We start from the raw sequence: 21,860 nt of genomic DNA on the forward strand, positions 1-21,860 counted from the left end.
ATTGTGATGGGAATTAATTTTTCTCATAGAAGTCTGAAAGTAGGCAATCTGGTCTAGTAGAGTGACTTCGCAAACTTATCAGGGATGTAGATTCCTTCTGTCTTAGCATTACACTTAGTACGTGATTTCTGTCTTTCCATCCAAAATGGCTGCTCAGGCTCCTGCTATTACCTCTGCATTCTAGCCAGCCTGAATGTAGAAAGAGAGGAGGAAAATGTTCCCTCTCCTTAAGGACACGTCTTAACAGCTGTGTAATACAATTCTTATTGTACATACCATATTGCCGAGAACTTTGATATAAGGCCCCTTAGTTGGTGGGGGAGACTGAGAAACAGAGTCTGTATTCTTGGTAACCGTGTGCTTACTAAGCATGAGGAGTTTGTTTTCTTTCTTCCTTTCTTCTTTTTTCCTTCCGTCCTCTCTCCCCCCATCCATCCCTCTCTCCCTCCCTTACATCCATCCATCCAGCCATCCATCCATTCATCCGTTTTGCTCTGTTGCCCAGGCTAGAGTACAGTGGCATGATCTCAGCTCACTGCAACCTCCACCTCTGTTTTAAAGTGCTTCTCCTGCCTCAGCCTCCCAAGTAGCTGGGGTTATAGGCACCTGCCACCACACCTGGCTAATTTTTGTATTTTTAGTAGAGACAGGGTTTCACTATGTTGGCCAGGCTGGTCTCAAACTCCTGACCTCAAGTAACCTGCCCGCCTTAGCCTCACAAAGTGCTGGATTATAGGTGTGAGCCACCACACCCAGCCTTGAGGAGTTCTAAGTTAGGAGGGAAGACTAGATGTTGGAGCATAAGTAATAATTTCTGCCATACCCATTTACACTGTGGAGCATCCCAGATCCCTCTGTATTTTCTGGTCCTGACTGGGTCTCTGTGACCGCTCCCTTCTCTCATCCGCCTCATCATCCCACCCCACACACCTTGTATTAGGTACCCTCAACCATATTAAATTATTAGAATTCACTAGACTCTCTGTGGCGTGTTCATGGTTTATGTTCTTTGCAAGGGTTTTCTTTCAGTCTGTCATGCCTTTTCCTTTCTTTTCGATCACTGGCAAGTTCCTAATCGTTTTTCAAGACTTCACTGAAACATCATCTGTGGGAAACTCGTTTGGACGCTCTCCCACTCGTCTAGGTTGATTGGTCGCTCCTTGTCTGTGCTCAGGCAGCGCTTTCCGCTCAGTTAGCACGCTGCCTTGTGGTGTTTCCGTCCCGTTAGCACGCTGCGTTGTGGTGTTTCCGTCCAGTTAGCACGCTGCATTGTGGTGTTTCCGTCCAGTTAGCACGCTGCGTTGTGGTGTTTCCGTCCCGTTAGCACGCTGCGTTGTCGTGTTTCTGCTCAGTTAGCACGCTGCGTTGTGGTGTTTCCGTCCAGTTAGCACGCTGCGTTGTGGTGTTTCCGTCCAGTTAGCACGCTGCGTTGTGGTGTTTCCGTCCCGTTAGCACGCTGCGTTGTCGTGTTTCTGCTCAGTTAGCACGCTGCGTTGTCGTGTTTCCGTCCAGTTAGCACGCTGCGTTGTGGTGTTTCCGTCCCGTTAGCACGCTGCGTTGTCGTGTTTCTGCTCAGTTAGCACGCTGCGTTGTCGTGTTTCCGTCCAGTTAGCACGCTGCGTTGTGGTGTTTCCGTCCCGTTAGCACGCTGCGTTGTCGTGTTTCTGCTCAGTTAGCACGCTGCGTTGTCGTGTTTCCGTCCCGTTAGCACGCTGCGTTGTGGTGTTTCCGTCCCGTTAGCACGCTGCGTTGTGGTGTTTCCGTCCCGTTAGCACGCTGCGTTGTGGTGTTTCCGTCCCGTTAGCACGCTGCGTTGTGGTGTTTCCGCCCCGTTAGCACGCTGCGTTGTGGTGTTTCCGCCCCGTTAGCACGCTGCGTTGTGGTGTTTCCGCCCCGTTAGCACGCTGCGTTGTGGTGTTTCCGCCCCGTTAGCACGCTGCGTTGTGGTGTTTCCGCCCCGTTAGCACACTGCGTTGTGGTGTTTCCGCTCAGTTAGCACGCGTTGTCACGTTTCCGTTCAGTTAGCACGCTGCGTTGTCACGTTTCCGTTCAGTTAGCACACTGCATTGTCATGTTTACATGTTTTCTTATCTATCCTATCGGGACGTGAGCTTCCTGAGGGTAGAGAGTGTGAGGATTATTCTAATTTTTATTTTTATTACCACTATTTTGGTCATTGTTTTCTCACGCCTAGAACAGATCCAGCTCAGTGCCTGTAACCTGGTAGATGTCAGGTCAGTGGAAGTTGGTTACTTCGTAATTTCAGTAGAAAACTATACTAAGTTGGAAGAATGATCCAAATGAAGAGAAAGCTCTATAAGTACTTGACTATTCCTGTGGCGACTTGCCATTCTTGTCTGTTGTCTTGATAGTGTTTACCTTGGATCAGCGAAGAAGGAGCTTTTGGGATTCTTCGTCCCATTTCTAGTGCTAGAAACGTGCTCACTGGTTACAGTGTACTTGTGAGGGAGCCGGGGAGAGGAGGGTTATAAGCAGTGACCAGTGAACAGGCCAGTGGGCATTACCATGTGTGCTGAGTGGCTGCCGACAGGAAGGGAAGCATCTGTTCATTTGTGACTTTTTACAGGATTGCCCAGAAAATTGTAAGCATGGTCTCGGAAATAGGCTAAAGAGAAGAAGTAGAAAGGAAAGGGCCTTTTGTAGGATGATAGCCAATGACACACACACTGAGGTGCTGAGGGAATTCTCCTGTGTATGTAAGCATATGTATAGATGAGGTACAGTTTTATAACTTGAAATACCCACATATTCTTATAACGAGTATATACTCGACACGTAGTGATTACTGGACTAAAAGCAGAACTGGCAAAATAAAGGGATGTAAGAAGAGAGAGGTCAAAAGCTAGGGAATGTTGTCTAGAGGGAGAAATCTGATACTGTATCTTTGAACGGAGGATGGAAGGAGGGGACTTGAAACTTTTTACTAATGTGTCAGGGTACTATACCCTGATTTGTGGTAGACAGAATTGCCCCGTGAATTCAGCTCACCCGAAGCAGCACGTGGTCTCCCTACCACACTTCTGCATTCTCTCTGTTAATGGCATCATTCTCCCACCTGCCAATCAGGCTGAAAGTCTGTCTTTTTAATTGCTCCTTTAGCCACGTTTCCACACGTAGGAATGCTTGTCCTGTCCCCTCTCTGCCCTCCATTTTCATGATCACTGCTCTAGTTCAGAGCCCTTGGGCCCTCCCTTAGACCCCTGCAGTCACTTGTATCTTGCCCTCCATGCCTTCTATTTCCTTCTTCTGTTAACTTTGTCCCACGCACTGCCGACAGGATAATGTTCTTTTTTTTTTTGAGACGGAGTTTCGCTCTTGTTACCCAGGCTGGAGTGCAATGGCGCGATCTCGGCTCACTGCAACCACCTCCGCCTCCTGGGTTCAGGCAATTCTCCAGCCTCAGCCTCCTGAGTAGCTGGGATTACAGGCACGTGCCACCATGCCCAGCTAATTTTTTGTATTTTTAGTAGAGATGGGGTTTCACCATGTTGACCGGGATGGTCTCCATCTCTCGACCTCGTGATCCACCCGCCTCGGCCTCCCAAAGTGCTGGGATTACAGGCTTGAGCCACCGCGTCCGGCCAGGATAATGTTCTTAAGCGCAGTACTGGTCGTGATCAGCTCCCCTGTTGGGACACGTTTAGTAGCTCCCCAGTGTTTTGTATAATACATGCCGGACTCCTTAGGATGACATTTGGGACCCGAGCTTCCCATTTAATCTAAGGTTTCCCTCTTCCTGCTTGCTGCTGCATTCTGATGAATATTGTGGCTCCCCTAACACATGTTTTTCTGTGTCCACGGTTTTGCTCTCACTCTTCTCTTCACCAGGTTTGCCTTCTCTGTTGACATTTCCCTTTGTCACAGTTTCTTCATGGGCTTCAAAACTAAGCCTAAAAGCTGTTTTTCTCATTTCTTTTCAAATTCCCTCTCTAACCAGTTGAATTACCATTTTCCACTGTGCTGCTTTAATCATTCTTGCCTTTATAATAGCAGTCATTATGTTATGCCTTTTATTTAAGATGTGTCTGTCTGTCTTTTCCTTCTTGTTCCTAATTGAAGACACTATGGCATCTTATACATAGTGAGTACGTAGGAAATGAGAGCTGAGTTAAAGCCAGAGGAATGACCATGATTTGGAAACTGTGTGTGATTATAAAAAGCCTGTTGGGCTGGGCGCGGTGGCTCAAGCCTGTAATCCCAGCACTTTGAGAGGCTGAGGCAGGTGGATCACGAGGTCAAGAGATCGAGACCATCCTGGCCAACATGGTGAAACCCCGTCTCTTAAAAAAAAAAAAAAAAGCCTGTTATATAAAACCATGTGTTCAAGGAACTGCTGGCCCTTGAACAGCAGGGCGGAAGCCATTCACTTCATTGATGTGTGTATCTGTGTGATAGCTGACTTCTCTGGGACACCTTCGTTCTCAGTTATCTCACACTCAAACCTCAGAGCAACGCTTTTCTTCCCTTGTTGATCGACAGATTTTTAGTAGGACTATTTAAATTTAATTGTACAATGCCAGCCTGGCCAATGTGGTGAAACTCCGTCTCTACTAAAAATACACAAATTAGCCAGCCTTGGTGGCGCCTGCCTGTAGTTGCAGCTACTTGGGAAGCTGACGTGGGAGGATCACTTGAACTCAAGAGGCAGCGGTTGCAGTGAGGCCAAACTGCGCCATTGCACTCCAGCTTGGGCAACAGAGCGAGACTCCGTCAAAAAAATAATAATAAATGTGGAATGATTCTTGAAGAATTCCTGAGGGAAACATGATTAACATTTCTTTGAAATATTACAGTTTACATCTCTACCTCCTTATCAATTCAGTTCTCATCCAGATTGTCCTAGAAATATGCCAAAAATATGCCACAAATAATTGTGCTTCTTCTAAATGGCGTTAAATTCCATTGTTGCACAGTCAATAAAAGAATCTTTTTACAAGTCTTCAGTAATGAGGCTTTCCCCTCTTCTAAATATATTTTTGCATCAAACCACGTGGTGTATTGAATAAAAGGTCTCCTTTGCTCCTCAGGTTATGGTGGAGAATTCAGACTTCACCCCCTCACAAGTAGGATGTCTCTTTACCTTCCTTGCTCGGCAGCTTGCAAAGCCTGACAACACCTTGTTTGTAAACAGAACACTTTTTGATCAGGTAAGTGTCTAGCAGTGAAAACTAAAAGCTGTTTTTCTGTTTATTGTGCACAGTTCCCTGGATTACACTGTTTATTGATGGACAGATTGTTGGGTAAATGTCTTATCAAGGAGAGGCCTGTTCAGGTTTTGGATCTAAATTAGGGGTGTGTGTGTATATGGGTGTATGGGTGTGTTTGTGGAGATTGGTTTATAGAGATTGTGTCCTTTGAATTATTCTTTTGTTCTGAATTGCCTCGAATTCTTTGCTCAAGAGTTTTCCAATTTAAGGATCTCCCCCATCTCTCTGGTAGTAAGACTATTATGACCATCGTCTAGAGAAGCGATTACTTTTGTAAAATCTCAACTTACCTACAAATGACTTTGCAGGCGTCTTGTAAGCCCACTTAAATAGCTCCTATGTTTCCACAGGTGGCAAAGAAAGTACTCTTTGTCTGGAGAAAGTATCTAAAGATGACTAGCATTTTCTGAGCACTTCAGAGTGGCAGACGTTGTTCCAAAGCTTTGTGTGTGTGTGTGTGACCTTAGTCCTCTCAACAGCTCGAAAACAGGGGCAGTTATCGTCCTTGTATAGATGAGGAAGCGAAAGCCTGGAGAGATTGAGTCATTCGTCTAAGGTCATACTTAGTAAGTGTTGTTATTAGCAGCAAATTTATTAAGTCTTAGTAGTTTAGTATCCAAATGCAGGTGGCCTGACTCCTAAGTCCATGCTTTGCTAGGTCCATGGTATCTTATCAGGAAACTTAAAGGGGGTGTGTGTGTGTGTGTGTGTGTCTATGTGAGTGTGTGTGTGTGTGTGTGTGTGTGTATATATATATATATATATATATATATATATATAGACAACACTGCCTTATATCTGTGTTTCTTATAGCTATGTTTCTTTTTCCTCTCTTTTTTTTTTTTTAAGGTAGCATCTGGCTCTGTCACCCAGGCTGGAGTGCAGTGGCACAATCTTGGCTCCCTACAACCTCTGCCTCCCGGGTTCAAGTGGTTCTTCTGCCTTAGCCTCGAGTGTAGCTGAGATTATAGGTGCATGCCACCACACTCAGCTGATTTCTTGTATTTTTAGTAGAGACGTGGTTTCACCATGTTGGCCAGGCTGGTCTTGAACTCCTGACCTCAAGTGATCCACCCTCCTCAGCCTCCAGAAGTGCTGGGATTGCAGGTGTGAACCAATGCGCCCAGCCTCTTACAGTTATGTTTCTAAAGAGTAAAGAAATATGTATGTAAGGCACCTATTAAATTGTTGACATACCTGAGCCTGATGTTACATGTACTAGGCTAATCAGCTGGGAAGGTACTTTGCACCGGTGGTATTTGTTACGGCTGAGTATGAATGGGTTGGTTATTTGAAAGGGTGGTTATTATTTTTATTATGAGAGTACTAATGTCTTCATGCTTTACTTTTTCTTTGGCCAGGTCCTTGAATTCCTCTGTAGTCCTGATGATGACTCCCGACACTCTGAAAGACAGCAGGTATGAACCACTAGAACTCTTTTTGCTGCTAAATAGGAAACAAGAGTAAACCAGAAGGAACTCTTCCGTGCTAGACCTCACTACACATAAGGGGCAGTGACTTGTGCCAAACCCAAATACGAAGGTAAAGTCAGTGGGGACCAGAAAATAGAGTGGTTGGTTGGTAGAGTTACATGTATAAGGAGCTTATATCAAACTAAATTCCTGGGTAAGCCAGATCTGTCTTGCACCTACCATGACATCAGAGAAACGACTTCATCTTTCCTTCTTACGTAGCAACAGTTACGACTTCTTGTACCCTCATTCCATTGGCCGCTGTGGTCCTGACACAAAAAAGCTGCAGGCTCCTGAGTATTGACATGCCTAACTCTTGAGAGTGCCCTAAAACCCCTGATTAGGGCTGACCATTCTGGACACTAGACTCCATCTGTCCCTCCACTTACTATTGCGAGATGGTAACTGTTTGATTACCACTTCTCTCTATTTATGCCACTTTCTTGAGGTTCCCTTCAGGGGTAGGATTCTTTAGAAAGCATACCCACTGTGATTGTGGGCACTAAGAGAGTCAACCCATTTTGAATTGATAGCCAGATTTTGTCAGGTAAGTAAACTAGTAGAAGTAAGTACTGTGGGAGCCGTGCTGAAGGACAGGTCTATGGCACCGTGGTAATTGTACACAGCTGGGAAGTTGAGGCTATCAGCTAGCAACAGTGACCCCTTTGTCTGCACAGCTGTGGCCCAGTGACTGCTGCAGAGTATCCTAGGAGGAAGAACAGCTGGTAAAGTTTTGGTTATCTCTTAAATTACATTGAATACACATAGTAATGTGGGCCCCCTCATTTCAGCTGCTTAGTGTGGTAAAAATTAATTATATGAGCCACAATGTTTGTGTTTGCTTTTTATTGTGGCCAAATAGACGTAACACATAATTTACCATCTTCACCATTTTTAGGTGTATACACCAGTGGTACTCACATTGTTGTACAGTCGTCATCGCCATCCGTCCCCAGAGCGCTCTTACCTTCCCAAACTGAATGGCCCTCCCAATTAAATCCTAACTCCCACTCCCTAATTTCCCTTCCCCAGCCCTTAGTAACTACCAGCCTCTCTGAATGTTACAACTTTAGGTACCTCACATAAGTGCACTCATACAATATTCGTTCTTTTGTGTTTTGCTTATTTCACTTAGCATGGTGTGTTCAAAGTTCATCCATGCCACAACGTGCATGTGTCAGATTGTCTTCCTACTGAATAGTATCCGTGGTCTGCATATGCCTCATTTTCTCTAGTCATTCATCCGCTGACAGACATGTGGATTGTCTCCACCCTTTGGCTGTTTTGCATAGGGCTGCTATGAAAAGCCCCAATATTTAATTTTTTTAAATTAACATGTAAACATGGCTACCACCTGTGGATAAGCAGATTGTAAAGAACCATAAGACATAAAAGTGAGACAAAAGTTCACTTTTTGAAAGGAAATGTATAGACATTTAAGCTTAGCAGAGAGTCAGTTCAGTGTCTAATAGGGCTTTATTCGCAAACACTGTGGCACTCTTTCCATGTTTGAAGAGCAGAGCCATTTATCTTTTTATAGGACTTCAATGCAGTATGATCACGTTTATAATGTCAGTCTAACCCCTTCCATATGTGACAGCAAGCCAAAATATCATCAACTGAAAATAAAAAAGAAAAAATAGAAGTTATAGTCTGCATGGCTGAACACACTCTTAAAGAGCTAGTAAATTCTCAAGTGTTTTTACTCATTTGTTTTAAATGTTCAGGTCCTTTTAGAACTGCTGCAGGCTGGAGGCATAGTTCAATTTGAAGAGAGTCGACTCATCCGTATGGCAGAAAAAGCTGAGTTGTAAGTTGTTTTGAAACTATCTATTAGTTTTCCATAGAAATATTAAATTACATTTCTCTGACTTAAAGCCCAGTTTACTGATGCATTTCTGCTTTTTTAATTAGGAAAGATTATACAAATAACAAGCTAAGTGTGAAAATTTTTGCCTTTTAATTGAATTCTAGAAATTAGTAAAATTTGCAGAAATTGATAGGGCATATTTGAAGTGTTTGTACAATTGTTTAAACGTAAAAGTAGAGTAGCAGTCTTACGGTGTTTTATTATTTTAGTTTTAAAAAATATTTCCATGTTTCATAAATTTTTTATGGTTATCTTAGATTTCTTAGAGGCAGTGCAATATTTGGCATAGCAAATTAGATATAATATCACACTGCTACTTCCCTAGTTTGTTGTAGGTTTTATTCAACATGTAATTCTGAACAGAGGAACTTTATGTAAAATTTTTATAAATTATCAGTATCTAACATGTTGACTATTTCTTAAGTAATACATTATTGCTTTAGCATTTCTTTTGTATTCAGCCTTGAAATTTCTTATAAACATAGTATTTAGCAGACTGTTAAACCTAAAGTTAAAGAAATAGCAGATACTCATCTGTCTTAGACATTCTATATAACTTTATCTAACAGTAGAAATCACGTCTACTCTACTAATTTTTCTTTTTTTTTTCTTTTTTTTTTTGAGACAAGGTCTCCCTCTGTTGACCAGGGTGGAATGCAGAAGTACAAGCCCCACTCACTGCGGGCTTACCTCTAGGGCTCAAGCAATCTTCCACCTCAGCTTCTGTAGTAGCTGGGATGACAGGCACATGCTACCTTGCCTGACTAACTTTTTGTTTTTGGTTTTTTTTTGTAGAGGTAGGGTCTTGCTATGTTGTCCAGTCTGGTCTGAAACTCCTGGTCTCAAGCAATTCTCTTGCCTCAGCCTCCCAAAGCGCTCGGATTATAGGCGTGAGCTGGGACACCTGGCCCACTTTTCCTAATACTAACCTGTGTGCCTGAGCAAGTGTCTCAAAATAATCAGCTAATAACCACCTGCCTGTTTGGTACACTGAAGTTTTCCCCTTTACATTCTAGCTATCAAATTTGTGAATTTATGTATGAACGAGAACACCAATATGACAAAATTATTGATTGCTACCTGCATGACCCTCTGAGAGAGGTGAGTCAAGACACTGCTTACCCTTTTTTCTTATTCAGCTTTCCACTTATTGAGTACAAATAACTGTTCAGTAGAAATATTTGTGCGTGTGTATGAGTCAAATATACATTGATAATTAAAACAGATGGAGTTCTTGCAGTTTTGAATGTATAATTTAGTGATGGAAACTGGCAGTAAATGAAACCAAATGTGATTACAAATTTTGATAAATGCCAGGGAAGAAAAACTGAGTGCAGCTTTAAACTGACTTATGCAGAGTAGCTGGGGAAGGGATCTCAGAGAAAGTGACATATAAACTGAATTTGGGAATTTGAGAAGCCAGTGAAGGAAAGAGCCAAGAAGAGTGTTCCAGGATGGGGAACTATATATGTGAAGGAGTGAGGTGGGGAAAATCTGACATGTTCAAGGAGCTGCGTAGAGATCTTACAGATAAAGTGAGATCTTACAGATAAAGTGAGAATCAGTTCAGGTGGAGCGTCATAGACAAGGGCAGGAGTGGCTTGAGCAGAAATTGGGAATGTGGACAAGGATCCCCAGAAGCCAAAGTGTGATACTCCCTCACTGGGCCACTGAAGATTAATACATTGAAACCAAAATTAATTGGAACAGATTTGTTGCTTCTAAGAGTCTATCCTAAATTTTAAACAATTACTCTTTCTTTTCGGGGGCAGAGTTTTCCATCAGTTAACTATCTCCAAGTAATTTTTCATCTTCAAATAATAGCTGTTTACCAAGACTGGTTCAGTTGGTAGTGACTAAATCTTGAGTGAGTGGATGAGTAAATTATATTGTCTTGTGCTCTTCAGGAAGAAGTCTTCAATTACATTCACAATATCTTATCGATTCCCGGACACAGTGCTGAGGAGAAGCAGTCTGTGTGGCAGAAAGCAATGGATCATATTGAGGTACCAATTTGCCAAACTTTTCACACTTCACTGTCTGAATGGTCATTTAACCCAAGTTAACGTTATGCCAGCTAAGCAATGGTGTCTGTCCTATTAAGGTGATTTAATGTAGGGTTGAAGTCTTTTTCATGTACTTATTCTACTTCATATTTGTTTTTATAAAGTCTGCATCACATGCAATCTATTACATCATGACTTCTGAAACTAGCCCATGTTCAATCTGCTAGTGACAAACTATTATTAGTGGGTTTTTACAAAGTTCTTAGAATGATTCAGAGAGTTCTGCTTGCCTCTTTTTCCTAATACGTGGTGGGTGCCATTCCCTCCAATTATCTAATGGACTTTTAGAAAAATGACTGCAATGAGTTTTTTCTCTGATGTATTTCTTTTCCTTGTATAACAGGATGATGATTCTGACCTAGCTGTGGTCAACTAATTCACTGATTTTGTTGATGCATGCTATTTTACAGAGGATTCAAGTGTTCACTTCTGTTGAAACAAAAGTTCGTATTAAGGAACAATGCTTCTAGATGTACAAATAGACTGTTTGCGTGGTGAGGGCTGTGATCAGAATGTGATCTGAAATGGGACCCAAAAATCACTTCTTACTTCATTTTCCTTATGTTTGTAACATACTCCTCACCCCAGAATCCAACAGAACCAGCAGTTAGGTTGAAATCTATTCTCTTTATGTTTTTTTTCTTCCTTTTTTTGAGACAGAGTTTCGCTCTTGTCGCTCAGGCTGGAGTGCAGTGGTGTGATCTTGGCTCACTGCAACCTCCACCTCCCGGGTTCAAGCGATTTTCCTGCCTCAGCCTCCTAAGTGGCTGGGATTACAGGGGCCTGCCACCACGCCCGGCTAATTTTTGTATTTTTAGTAGAGATGGGGTTTCACCATGTTAGTCAGGCTGATCTTGAACTCCTGACCTCAGGTGATCCACCCACCTCGGCCTCCCAAAGTGCTAGGATTACAGGTGTAAGCCACTGAATTCAGCCCCTTTTTATGTTTTATGCTATTTTATCTATTCTATTATGTTTATTTCTGATTATCGAAAAAAAACTAGTAAGAAAAGTGGTAATCCTCTTTGGGAAACAGCATTTAAACTGAGATAATCCTAATTTTGGAAATAACGTACAACTCTAGTGTTGCCCTCATTCCTCTCATAGCAGGAGTCAGGTGATGGATTTAGAGGTGTAGTAAAGATATGGTTAATCAACATGTTCGAGCATTTTTTTTTTTTTTTTTTTGAGACAGAGTTTCGCTCTTGTTACCCAGGCTGGAGTGCAATGGCGCAATCTTGGTTCACCGCACCCTCCGCCTCCTGGGTTCAAGCAATTCTCCTGCCTCAGCCTCCCGAGTAACTGGGACAACAGGCGTGCGCCACCATGTCTGGCTAATTTTTGTATCTTTAGTAGAAACAGGGTTTCACCATGTTGACCAGGATGGTCTTGATCTCTTGGCCTCGTGATCCACCCGCCTCGGCCTCCTCAAAGTGCTGGGATTACAGGTGTGAGCCACCGCACCTGGCCGAACATTTTTTTGTAGATAAGAAAAATTATAAGAAAGGATGTGATGTGGATACTTTTAGTTCCTGAAGGTTGTAAAGTTTAGAAAGATGAGAGGTGTGAATAGCATCTTCTTATGAAATATCTGACATGAAAGGTGGTATAGCCAGTCATGAGATACGTGGTCTGAAGTAATTTCCACACTGCTGTATATAGGATTGAGAACACGGAATACATTATTTAATGTTGTTATATTCCTGCTAACAACAAGATGAATATATCTTGGCAAAATAACAAGTCATCCTCTGATTTTGTGTTTCATATTTTTTCCCTTTAATCGTTTAGAATTCTTTTTCATCCTCCTCTTCGAGTCTCCATGGTTATATTGTGGTTCAGTTTTCATTTCACCTCATCTGTGTTATACAGTGGTTTGAGCGCATGGATTCCAGAGAGGAAAATGAAGCCACATCTCTGCATTATATGAAATATGATAAATCAATCAATAAGCAGACAGATTACTCAGCAAAAAAACTCATGCTGGGGAAGCCAGAAGTATTTTTGCTACACAATAATTATTTTTGCTGACTGCTTTTATCTCATGTCTACATATTTTTTCACCTTGAACTTTTTCCTGTCTCTTAAGGCCACAGTGACAGGTGTATAAACTTTTGTTGAAGGACTTCCGTGTCTTCAATAATGTCAATATAATCAACATTAAATACATAGGACAAAAAGTCATAATGAAGTTTTCTGACAGGATACACTTAGTTTATAGCTTAATGGTTCTTAACACATTTGGGGCTCTACACTTTTTTTTGAAAACCTAATGAAAGATTTAGATTTATGCCTCATAATACTGCACATGTATGTAAATACATGATTCTGTTTAGAGTTTCAGGGATCTACAAATCCCTAAAAGGATCCACAAATCCTTAGGTGAAGAATCTCTGGTTCAAATGTTTTTTTCCGTATGAAAGGTTTCATTAGATTGTGTTGACATTTTATATTTTGAAATTTATAAAGCATTCAAAAGAGGACGTAAAACAAATGTACTGCTTAATAAAACAAATGAAAAGGCAGACATCCTAGGTCCTGAACAAGAAATGTTTTCTTTCCATACCTCAGACTTTTCCCATGTCTTCTTTTCTAATCACAGTCTGTCTTCCCCTCTTCCCCACGTAGCCATTTTCCTGGTTTTCGTGACAATTTCTTGCCTTTTTGTATCCTGTTACTGCATACGCATGCATCCCTAAATATATGTTTTCGTTTTGCCTATTTTCAAACTTTATGAAAATGAAATCACACTTTATTTTCTTTTTTTGTCTTTATTTTTATTTATTTATTTGTGTGTGTGTGTGTGTGTTTTGTGTATCTTTCACTGAGTTATCTTTTTTTTTTTTAATTGTACTTTAGGTTCTGGGGTACATGTGCAGATCATACAGGATTGTTGCATAGGTACACACATGGCAATGTGGTTTGCTGCCTCCATCCCCCTGTCACCTACATCTGACATTTCTCCCCGTGTTATCCCTCCCTGATCTCCCCACCCACCCCTCCACTGTCCCTCCCTTGGCACCCCCTGGCAGACTCCATTGTGTGATGCTCCCCTCCCTGTGTCCATGTGTTCTCATTGTTCAACACTTTCCTATGAGTGAGAATATGCAGTGTTTGATTTTCTGTTCTTGGGTCAGTTTGCTGAGAATAATAGTTTACAGATTCATCCAGGTCCCTACAAAGGACACGAACTCATTGTGTTTTATGGCTGCATAGTATTCCATGGTGTATATGTGCCACATTTTCCTTATCCAGTCTGTCATCAATGGGCATTTTCTTGGTTCCAGGTCTTTGCTATTGTAAACAGTGCCACTATGAACATATGTGTGCATGTGGCTTTATAACAGAATGATTTATAATCCTTTGGATACATACTCAGTAATGGGATTGCTGGGTCAAATGGAATTTCTATTTCTAGGTCCTTGAGGAAGTGCCGTACTGTCTTCCATAATGGTTGAACTAGTTTACAGTCCCACCAACGGTGTAAAAGTGTTCCTATTTCTTCACATCCTCTCTAGCATCTGTTGTCTCTGGATTTTTTAATGATCGCCATTCTAACTGGCGTGAGATGGTATCTTAATGTAGTTTTGATTTGCATTTCTCTAATGACCAGTGATGATGAGCATTTTTTCATGTTTGTTGGCCTCATATATGTCTTCTCTTGAAAAATGTCTGTTCATATCCTTCACCCACTTTTGAATAGGGTTGTTTGATTTTTTTCTTGTAAATCTGTTTTAGTTCTTTGTAGATTCTGGATATTAGCCCTTTGTCAGATGGGTAGATTGCAAAAATTTTTTCCCATTCTGTTGGTTTCCTGTTCACTCTAATGATTGTTTCTTTTGCTATACAGACACTCTGGAGTTTAATTAGATTCCATTTGTCTATTTGGCTTTTGTTACCAATGCTTTTGGTGTTTTAGTCATGAAGTCCTTGCCTGTGCCTATGTCCTGAATGGCTTTGCCTAGATTTTATTCTAGGGTTTTTATGGTATTAGGTCTTATGTTTAAGTCTTTAATCCATCTGTAGTTAATTTTAGTGTAAGGTGTCAGGAAGGGGTGCAGTTTCTGCTTTCTGCACACTGCTAGCCAGTTTTCCCAACACCATTTATTAAACAGGTAATCCTTTCCCGATGGCTTGTTTTTGTGAGGTTTGTCAAAGATCAGATGGTTGTAGATGTGTGGCATTGCCTCCCAGGCCTCTGTTCTGTTCCATTAGTCTATATCTCTGTTTTGGTACCAGTACTATGCTGTTTTGATGACTGTAGCTTTGTCATATAGTTTGAAATCAGGTAATGAATCACACTTTATTTTCTTATTTGTGCCCAGTATTTTGTTTGAAAAGATTGCCCAGTATTTTGTTTGAGAACATTTTGTTTTATGTAGCTACAATTAATTTTTATTTTATAATATTCCATTTTACAGGTGTATCACAATTTATTCATTCTACTGCTGGTAAATATTTCAGTTGTTTCTAGTTTTAACTATTAAGAATAGTCTGTTCATAATCATTCTTATATGCGCATCTTGAGCACAGCCATATTCGTTTCTCTAAGGCAGTGATTCTCAGTTTTGTTCACAAACCAACATCATGGCATCAGCGAAGAATTTGATAGAAATGCAAAGTTTGGACCTCCTTCTCAGACCTACTGAATCAGAAACTCTGGGGGTCAGGCCCAGCAATCCTTTAAGTTACTCTGATGCATGCTAATTCATAATCTCTGCTCTAGAGTATATAATTGCTAGTTAACTGAGATCAATATTTTAAATTTCGCTGGATGCCTCCGCACTGTATGAAAGTTCTTATGGACTCTCTATCCTTGGCAAACTTTAAATCTTTACCAGTCTAGTGGATGTGTAATGATACCTAATTATGTTTTACATTTACGCTTCCTTAATTACAAATAAGATTGACAACTTTTTCATATGTTTATTGGCCATTTAAATTTTCTCTTTTGTGAAGTGCCTGCTGAAGTGTTTTTTCCCACTTTTCTGTTTGAATGTCTCATACTTATTGCTCTGTAAGATGTCTTTATGTATTGTGAATATTAGTCTTTTGTCAGCAATATATTCTCCCACTCTGTGGCTTTTCCTTTCAATCTGTTTTTTTTTCTTTTTTTTTTTTTTTTTTCTTTTGGAGATAGAGTCTTGCTCTGTCACCCAGACTGGAGTGCAGTGGTGTGATCTCGGCTCACTGCAGCCTACGCCTCCCAGGTTCAAGCAATTCTCCTGCCTCAGCCTCCTGAGTAGCTGAAACTACATGTGCATGACACCACGCCCAACTAATTTTTTGTATTTTTAGTAGAGATGGGGTTTCACCGTGTTAGCCAGGATGGTCTTGATCTTCTAACCTTTTGATCCATCCACCTTGGCCTCCCAAAGTGCTGGGATTACAGGCGTCAGCCACCTTGCCTGGCCCTTTTTAAATCTTTTTGTGTGTTTTTTTTTAAAGTGGTCAAAATAATCATCCCCCCTGCCATATGTCCTGCTTTCTTTCTTATTTTAATGTTTGGCTCTTGAGTTCCACCTGAAAGCAATTTTTATACATAGTATGAGATAGAAGTCCAGTTAATTTTTTAGAATACTGATGCCCAGTTTTCCCAGCATCAGTTATTTTTAAAGGTTACCTTTTCCTGTTGCTCAGAATTGATGCCTTTATGATGAGTCTATCAAGGATCTGTGTGCTTGGTCCGTTTCTCTGGGCCTTGTGTTTTACTGGTCTGTTTGTCTATCTCTGCATCAGTACCACACTGTTTTGAATATTGTTGCTTTATAGTGAGTCTTGATATCTTTACGAAACTCTTGGCTATTACTGACTTTTGATACTTCCAAATACATTTTAGAGTCAGCTCATCAAGTTCCACCAAAAAGTTTTTTAACTTTGTGATTATGACAGGCATTGCACTGAATCTATTAATAATTTTAAAGATAATTTGCAATCTTTACAATTATTGCAACTTCTTATCCATGACTGTAGCATATAATCCTTTATTTAATATCTTCCTATAATGTTTTATGATGTTCTTTACGGAGATTTTCCATCCTTTGTTTTCGTTTTGTTTTTGAGATGGAGTCTCGCTCACTATGTGTGTGAGTCTCACTGAGTGCAGTGGGACCATCTAGGCTCACTGCAGACCTCTGCCTCCTGGGTTCAAGTGATTCTCCTGCCTCATCCTCCCTGAGTAGCAGGAATTACTGATGTGGTTACCATGCACAGTTTATTTCTGTATTTTTAGTAAAGACAGGGTTTTGGCATGTTGGCCAGGCTGGTCTCCAACTTCTGACCTGATTCACCTGCCTCAGCCTCCCAAAGCTCTACAAGCATGAGCCACCATATCTAGCCCCATCCTTTGTTATACTTACTGTCACAACTTCATATTTTTAATGCTGTTATTAACAGCATTTTAAAAAATTTTATTTCCAACAGAAGTATGTTTAGGATAAGGATTTTTATGGAAGTTTTCTTCTACTTCTAGTATGCCAAGAGTTTCCTCATGAATGGATTTTGAATTTTATCATGTTTTCTTTCTTATTCTGTTTTTGTGTTAAATTTTATTAGTTTTAAACCAACCTCGATATCTGCAGATAAGTGCGTCTTGATCCTGATGTGGTGTTCTTTTTATATATTGCTGAATTTCGTTTGTATTTGGAGTTTGTATCAATATTCGTGGTTCAGATTGATCTGTAATTTTGCCGTCTTGTGTTTAGGTGGCAGAATGTTACTAGCCGCATACAGTGAGCTGACGAGTTTTTCCTTATTCTGTTCTCTGTTGTAAGAGGTTTAGTTAAGGTTAATTATTTCTTCTTTAAATGGTTGCTGGAACTTGTTAGTGAAGCTGTTTGGGCCTGCGGTTTTCATATGGAAAGTTTTTAAACTACTCGTTCAGTTATTTTAGTGGTTAAAGATCAAGGCAGCACCAGACACAGTGGCTCACGCCTGTAATCCCAGCACTTTGGGAGGCCGAGGCAGGAGGATCACCTGAGCCCAGGGGTTCCAGACAAGCCTGGGCAAATGGTGAGACTCCGTCTCTACCCCCCCAAAAAAAAAAAAAAAAAAAAATGCAGACTATTTCTTCTCAAGTTGGTTTATTAAATTGCACTTTTTGGGAATTTATTTTGTCTAAATTTCCAAATTCTTGGCATAAATTCATTCACTGTAGTTTATTTTTGAATGTCTACAGATCAGTAATAGTGTCTCCTTTATAATATTGATTAGCTATACCTTCTCTCTTATCAAGAGTATTACATTAAAGTTATGTAAACTACCGTTTTGTGTGGCAGCTAATTCTTACGAATCTCCAAATACTACCTAACACAAGAATTACTACATCTGTGGTGTATGCTGCAGTCTTAGTAGCTTGTCTGAGTTTTGTTTTGTTTCTTTTTGAGACGGAGTTTCGCTCTTGTTACCCAGGCTGGAGTGCAATGGCGCGATCTCGGCTCACCGCAACCTCCGCCTCCCGGGTTCAGGCAGTTCTCCTGCCTCAGCCTCCTGAGTAGCTGGGATTATAGGCACGCGCCACCATGCCCAGCTAATTTTTTGTATTTTTAGTAGAGACGGGGTTTCACCACGTTGACCAGGATGGTCTCGATCTCTTGACCTCGTGATCCACCCGCCTCAGCCTCCCAAAGTGCTGGGATTACAGGTGTGAGCCACCGCGCCCGGCCTGTCTGAGTTTTATTTAATAGCACACTATTTGGGTCTACGTTTGGTCTTTGTGTTTTAGCTGTGTATTGTGGTTGTGTTTGATCACGGTGTTCCCACAGAGAAGGTACAATTGGAAAGGTAAAATATTAGGTGACAGAAACCAAGTAAGCAGAGAGTTTTAAAAAGGAAAGTAGTGTCCGGGAAAATCCAAGGGGAGGACAAATTCAAAGTCTTATATTTGACAAATAGCTTTTATTAACAGTGTTTAATTGAAAGCAGTCAACATTTTACTCTCATGTAAAGTTTAAGACCTTAAATTTATTTCTTAAAGTATTTACAGTTCCAAAATCCAGTAGGCACCAGAAGTTTGAAAATTCTTAGCCAGATAAATTACAAGTAGACTTCCTCACGTCTTCTTGAAGCTCAAGGATGAAATGCAGTGACAGGGAATTTGGGAAGCTTTTTGTTCCTTCTGTTTCTCCTGCAGATATCATGGCTGAAATCCAGAACTCTATAGTGCTTTCATTCTCAAAGAATTCTGAATTACCTTTCTTTAAATTAAATTTTGATTTTTTTTTTTTTTTACATGGCACATTTCTTATTTTGCTCATTTGCGAAGTGCCGTTTAAATTGAGGCCGTATATCAAGCTCTGCTGAGATGCACTGTGGAAGCTCGTGACAGTGTGGAGGTGGATAATCACCCCTCTCGTCTGTGGATATGCAATGTAAATGAACCATTAAAGATGGCTTTGTCTTTTCCTTTTAACTCCAGGAACTGGTGGCCCTGAAGCCCTGTAAAGCTGCGGAGCTGGTTGCTACCCACTTTTCTGGACATATTGAAACGGTCATTAAAAAACTTCAGGTACATATTGCAGATATATATTGGGAAAAAATATCTAGTAGAGAGATGGTTATTAAATCTTTTCATCTGAGAAGTTTTGATTGTAGTGATTTCTTCAGTTGATATTTATTCGCAGTTTCTATTAGATTGGTGCAAAAGTGATTGTAGTTTTTGCCGTTTCTTTAATGACACCAACCTAATACATTGTGTGTGTGTGCGCGCGCGTGTGCGCGTGCACGTGTGCAGTTATATGATGATCTCTTAGTTTGGAAATAAGGGAGTTCATCTTTGTGCGTAACAGATAGGAGCATCAAAGAAGCGTTTCTGAAACTATAATGTACTTATTCTAGAATCCTAATCCACAGATCTCTCTTCCCCATTTTCTTTTGCTGTAGGATCCACAACCCTATTTTCTTTGAGATTCAGATTTATTCAAAACTTTGTCATCCTGAAATTGTGCTGTTTAGAATTTTTCTTGGAGAATCTTAACTAGAGTACAGCTATATGCATGGCAAATGTTGAAAAGCTCAATTAGATGTACTATTAGTGGACTGTCCCAGGTGTTCCACTTACCACTTACTGTGGCAGTGCCGACGTCGAGTTTGCTGTCATTGTAGCCACAGCGATAGAGGTAGGGAATAGGACAATGACAGGGACATGGAGCACCACCCAGAGTCCTCAAGTGACAATAATAGTGGCTGGGAATAGCTGTGCAAGATGGAAATCAGAGCAGTGAGTAGGAGGCCGCTGGCATGAGAGACAAAAATATGAAATTCATTCATTCCAACACTTAGCCCCATTCTCTACCAGTGCGCTGGGCCCTGGGGACACAAATAAGAATACAACCCTTTCTTAAATGTTCCTATAGAACAGAGAAGCACTTGCGTCATGACAGTCCAGTGTTAGAAGAGCTATACTAGAGATACAGGGGAAGTACTGCAGGAACAAGAGAAGGAGAGAGTGGTGGACTGTGAGAAAGACAAGAATGTCCAGAGAGCCCTAATCTGGTCTTGCATGCTTAATGTCAGATTTCCACGCCGAGACTTGGGCAGGGCTTTCTCGATAAAAACGTTCTGGGCACATAAAGCCTTGAAGACATGAAGCAGGATGCGTGCTTAGAGAACCTTCAGGTCTGTGTGGAGCATGGCGCTGGGAGGGTGATGGTGGAAGTGGCATTAGATGAAGCTACTAGGGATAGGTGGCGGGGAGGGGCTAAACTAGAGGAGTTGGAATATATAGATTGCAGACAAATACGGAACGGTTTCATATGTGAAGCTATGAAATTTAAACTGTCTTCTGTGTACTGAGAATCACTGAAGCTGTTTTAAGCTAAAGAGCGGTATCGTTACTTTGGATAGCAGTGGAGAGAATGGACTGGGAAGGAGAGCAAATGGAGGAGAGAGAAGGTCTAGGCAAAAGATGGAGAGGCCCAGCCCTAGGTCAGTGGCAGCTGGAGAGGACAGTATTAGGATGCTTTTGTGAAGTAGGATCTGGAAATTAGTTGAATGTGATAGGAAGAGTTAAAAACAACTTCCAGAGGCCGGGCGCGGTGGCTCACACCTGTAATCCCAGCACTTAAGGAGGTTGAGGTGGGTGGATCATGAAGTCAGGAGTTTTAGACCATCCTGGCCAAGATGGTGAAACCCTGTCTTTACTAAAAATACAAAAATTAGCTGGGTGCAGTGGCGGGCACCTATAATCCCAGCTACTCTGGAGGCGGAGGGAGCAGAATCACTTGAACCTGGGAGGTGGAGGTTGCAGTGAGTCAGGATTGTGCCACTGCACTCTAGCCTGGGTGACAGAGCAAGACTCTGTCGAAAAAGGAAAAAAATTCCCAGATATCAAGCTTGGATGTGTAGCATGATAATGATGAGGTTCATTAACTCAAGAAAAAGACTCATCCATTAATTCAGTAAATACTCCTGTACCTGCTCTGGGCAAAAGCATTGAGTGCTGAGGATACAAAAGCATGTAAGTTTGATTCTGCTCCCTAAGAAGAAGACAAATAAGCCAAAAGGCAGTTACAGACGAGTTTGATTGGAATGATGGTGGAGCCTAGGATGCTGGAGCACACAGAAGGACATGAAACCCAGGCTAGTGGGGGAGGGGAGGAGGCGGTGTCTACCAAAGCTACTCTCAGTCTCCAGAGCTGCTCTCCCCTTCCAAAGTCAGCAGTTCTGGTCAATTTTGCCTGTGATGGTGACTGTGTTGTCATTGTCCTTTAAGACTTAAAATCATCACTTGTAGGATTTTCTTTTCTTTTTCTTTCTTTGTAGTCTCTAAGGCTGCTAAGAGACGGGCCCAGTAGATGACTAGAATGTCATTCATCAGACAAATATATCAAAGTAAAGCATGAGCTGGGCACAGTGGCTCACACTTACAATCCTAGCACTTCACAAGGCCCAGGTGGGCAGATTGCTTGTGCTCAGGAGCTCAAGACCTGCTGAGGGAACATGGTGAAACCCCATCTCTACAAAAAAAAAAAAAAAAAAAAAAGAAATCTAGAAAATTAGCTGGGCATGGTGGTACATGCCTTTCTTCCCAGCTACCTGAGAAGATCACCTGAACCTGGGAGGTGGAGGCGGCAGTGAGCTGTGATCATGCCGCTGCACCCCAGCCTGGGTGACAGTGAGATTGTGTTTCAAAAAGAAGAAAAAAAAAAAAAATTAAAGTATGATGGATAAGAAAAAGGTGTCTATTTGTGGTCTGTTTGTGGAGTTTTAGACATTTGTTTTAAAG

At 41.3% G+C, this 21,860-nt stretch overlaps 1 protein-coding gene across 10 annotated transcripts in view; it reads left to right on the forward strand.

The window, feature by feature from the left end:
• Window positions 1-21,860, forward strand: part of VPS8 (VPS8 subunit of CORVET complex) — a 363,874-nt gene that overhangs the window by 221,057 nt on the left and 120,957 nt on the right. For all 10 annotated transcript variants that reach the window (XM_074404642.1, XM_074404643.1, XM_074404644.1 and 7 more), the window contains 6 exons: window positions 5,049-5,168; window positions 6,590-6,646; window positions 8,428-8,510; window positions 9,587-9,671; window positions 10,478-10,576; window positions 19,053-19,142. In XM_074404642.1, the coding sequence (XP_074260743.1) occupies window positions 5,049-5,168; window positions 6,590-6,646; window positions 8,428-8,510; window positions 9,587-9,671; window positions 10,478-10,576; window positions 19,053-19,142 (534 nt within the window). The remainder of the gene's footprint in view (window positions 1-5,048; window positions 5,169-6,589; window positions 6,647-8,427; window positions 8,511-9,586; window positions 9,672-10,477; window positions 10,577-19,052; window positions 19,143-21,860) is intronic.

The sequence above is a fragment of the Saimiri boliviensis genome, chromosome 8 (assembly GCF_048565385.1).
Source record: "Saimiri boliviensis isolate mSaiBol1 chromosome 8, mSaiBol1.pri, whole genome shotgun sequence".
NCBI classification, from domain to species: Eukaryota; Metazoa; Chordata; class Mammalia; order Primates; family Cebidae; genus Saimiri; species Saimiri boliviensis.